A 3,620-nucleotide genomic window follows, 5' to 3' on the forward strand; every position below is an offset into this window, starting at 1 on the left:
GTCGCTGCCGATGGCGGCCGCTCAGTAAGGAAATCGACGACCGGTGCATCCAACATGCATCTTTCTCTCCGTTAACGAAAATTGCATTTACACCGTTGGAAGATATTTGCGCTTCCTTGTTGAAAAATATGCCGGTCAAAATTTCCGTGTTAATACATTCACGTGTTAATTTGTTGCTGTTGTATTAATTGAACTCAAGTGTTAAATTATTAAAACAACGTGCACCCGTTTTTAATTTTACGCAACGGATATGTTCCGTATTATTAACGATAGGATTAGTCGGTTAAAAATTTACAGAAGAAATGCTGATTTTATTCTATAGTATACAAATTTGAATTATCACAACTGTAAAATGTAAAAATCTTTTACTTAATTAAATCGTTAAAAGTGTTGATTTTATACAAAGTTTATTTCAAATTACTTTGAGGTTTACATTTATTTTGCGTTAATGTATGAATATAGTTTTAGTATCGCAATTTAACACATTGTGTTACATTAACACAAACTTTTGCGTAGACTGTTTGCAGCATGCGATATCAATTAAATTTAATGCAAAGTTTTCAACTGTATACGCACTTTTGCTCCGATAATTGAGAATTAATAGTTCATAAATATATACATACCATATATTGTTGTACCAATGTGGATAATAGGATGATGCAGTTGGTATGTTAAACGAGTGACGTGTCCCGAACAAAAGCTAATCAATTTTAATAAATGTCACACGTCCACATGTCGTCGGATAAATTTGCAGTATAACAGACGTTCGTTGAAGCTCCGTAAAACACCTCAACTAGAAAGAAATGAAAAAATCATACTTCGGAGGTCGACAGTTTTAACATTTCATAAAAATTTTTTCGCGATCTTCGATGTAAGTTTAATTTTAGCTTAGCGCGCGAAGCATTATTTTTGTCATGTATACTGGAATAATGATTCGTCGTGCATTGAAATAAAATGTATCCGTTTCTATTCGTCCTGAATTTCAATGTCTAGCAACAAAGTAGATTGGAGCCTGTTAAAATTCTTATTCCCGGTTTTAACCTGTACCTAATTATTCCACTTGCAAAGGTTTCGCGTCGAAAGAAGTGACTGGGTGCCTCGCGATTCGCGTAGAATCGGCAACCACGACTCGTCGAGCGAAGATTACGAAGCAACATGAAGAGAGGGACGAAGTGTGTCGTGCAGACCATTAATCTGTCCAATCCGAAAACGTGTATAAAGCCGAAGGTTCAGGGACTCGTTAGCGCGAATGTAGATTCCGCCTGCGATCCTAATCGCGCGAGCGATTACTGGACCCCTAGACCGGTGGCGGTTAAAGTTTGCTCCTGGAAAGATGCGCAGAGGAGGTGTCCGCCAAAGGTGAGGGGGGACTGCCGAAGTTCTCAAAGGTTTAATTAACTCTAGAGGTGCAAACACACATGTTATGCGGAAATATTCGTACAACAATGCATCCTCAAATGTTTGAATCAAACTTGGAGGCACAGTATAACTACTATGACTACTCTCTGTCGGCCCTTTGATCTTTTCGGTCCCAATCACGTGGTATCCCGCCATGTTTTTGACCCAAATTCAGCGGCGCGCGCGTGTGTGTGTGTGTGCGTGTGTGTAGGGTACGTACGCATTAAAGCTACACTACCACACATACTGGTCATTCTGGTCCAGAAAGAGTGTGTAAGCATAAAAACCAGAAGTTGCGTAAAATCAAGGTACAACCTTGCGAAAGAGACCAGTCGAATTGTCTCATCGGTTGGGCCCAAAAATGACAGAGTGAGCCTACTAGTTAAGCCAACAGCATGCGATACTATTTTCCTACTGGATTGCTTACGAGAACCAATAAGGATGCAGAGTTTTAGATCAGTTGACTTAAAGCTAAGTCCTGATTGGCTCTCGTGAACAATCCAGTAGGAAAGATAGTATCGTGTGCCGTTGGCTTTATACTATGCTCAGAGGAGAGAAAAGTATCGGCGTTAAGCTGGAAACACACGAAGAAACTTAAGCAGTAAGACTCAAGACTTAATAATTTGAACCAATCGAAATTTTCAGCGTTGCTTAAGTTTCAAAATGACTGCTTACGTTCTCGACTCTCATTGGTCATTGCCCTTAAGTCCTAAGTTTTTCTCGTGTGTTCGGGCCTTTAACGTCGCTGGAACGTCAGAATGTCCGGCGAATAGAAGCCGGAAAGAGGAGAACGCGAGCGCGACGTCTAAATTCTCGGCACGATGTGATTAGATACACTATGCCATACATTTCACGAGGCATCCAATTCTGGGTTAAATCATGTGGCCTGTCGCTGTGTCGGAGCGTTCACTCGGCCCTCGCGCGATATTGACACGCCGGGTAACGAGATGATGGTGTTCGAGCACCTGTACGGAATTGGTTAGTCGATACGTAGTTGCGTTTACCTGGAATTAGCTCGACAGTCGGTGTACACTACTATAGCGATGGGTCTCTAATGGAGAAGGGCGGTCGGAGGCCCTGTAACTGTTACAGGACATCATCGAGATCTTGGGACGGGAAGTCGAGCATAACGACGAGTTGCCGCGCGGAACAGAAGATCGCGTATCGATCTCCGTAATCCTCCGTGACACTTTGATCTTAGAAATATCTCAACCTAAACGGTATCCGCGTAATTAAAACAGATACTGAATAATGAGTCTCAAATACGTGTCCAACTATCTCGAATCAAATATTTACGCTTCTTCGTATTAAACTTAAACGAATGTTCTTATATAACTTTACTCGGTGCCATTTGACAAGGGTAATTATTTAAATGAATGAAGATTAAGTTAAATGCAGGAATTCTGAGGTGGCTATGACGTGATGAAATTGGAATCAAGATGTTCACGATGCTAAACTTATACGTCGCCTTTATTCATGCAGTACTGCGAATTTCCCCCGGAGCCTCCGCCACTTTCGACCAACGCGAAACTTTGCAGAGTCGCGACGTTTTTTGCGAAAGGCGCCATTGTCGCCGCTCTCATCTGCTGGACCTGCACGGAGGGTCTCTGGGGCGACGGCGCCGAGACGGAGGATCTGTATTACAGGATGACCAGCGTGATTTTTCCCGATCGGCCGGTAAACAGGAGTTAAATTTGCATTAAAGCTGGAAACGCACGAAGAAACTTAAGCAGTAAGACTTGAGACTTAAGAATTTCAACTAATCGGTAGTTTCAGCATTGCTTAAGTTTCAAAATGGCTGCTCAAGTTCCCGCCTGTCATTTCCCTTAAGTCTTAAGTTTTACTGTTTAATTTTTTTCGTGTGTTCGGACCTTTGAGGCGTCTACACAGAGATCTTTAGGGCGTAAGATTTAAGAAAGTGACCCAGCACAAGTGAGGAGAATAATCGACTGCGATTGGCAATTTTTTTAAATCTTACGCCGCATGAAGAATTGCACGCGCGGATTCTGCTTACGTTAACTCTCGCGCAGGCAGCGAGTCTCGAGGAAATAAAGTGCACCGTGTTCGAGGCGTACAATCGCGCGGTGGTGGAGGGTATGGATATCATCGTCGGCGCGTCGACCGAGGTGCATCGCAGGCTGCGGGATCTCTTGTTCCCCTGCGACGCGGCGGAGGAAAGGACGCAGGAGAGACGGTCCGGCGAGAATCCCGCGGAAATGTAA

General features: G+C 43.1%; 1 protein-coding gene across 1 annotated transcript; it reads left to right on the forward strand.

The window, feature by feature from the left end:
- Positions 1 to 1,155: 1,155 nt before the first annotated feature.
- LOC105561868 lies at positions 1,156 to 3,620 on the forward strand. Its single transcript, XM_012012223.1, has 3 exons — positions 1,156 to 1,388; positions 2,856 to 3,075; positions 3,429 to 3,620. The coding sequence occupies exons 1-3, from the start codon at positions 1,156 to 1,158 to the stop codon at positions 3,618 to 3,620; spliced, it is 645 nt and encodes a 214-aa protein (XP_011867613.1).

The sequence above is a fragment of the Vollenhovia emeryi genome, unplaced genomic scaffold (assembly GCF_000949405.1).
Source record: "Vollenhovia emeryi isolate VEMERY1.0 unplaced genomic scaffold, V.emery_V1.0 DF939199.1, whole genome shotgun sequence".
Classification (NCBI taxonomy): domain Eukaryota; kingdom Metazoa; phylum Arthropoda; class Insecta; order Hymenoptera; family Formicidae; genus Vollenhovia; species Vollenhovia emeryi.

Coding starts and splice junctions, on each gene's coding strand:
- LOC105561868 (XM_012012223.1), top strand. CDS start 1,156: ATGAAGAGAGGGACGAAGTGTGTCGTGCAGACCATTAATCTGTCCAAT. Junction 1,389..2,855: donor GACTGCCGAAGTTCTCAAAG/GTTTAATTAACT, acceptor ACGATGCTAAAC/TTATACGTCGCCTTTATTCA. Junction 3,076..3,428: donor TGATTTTTCCCGATCGGCCG/GTAAACAGGAGT, acceptor ACTCTCGCGCAG/GCAGCGAGTCTCGAGGAAAT.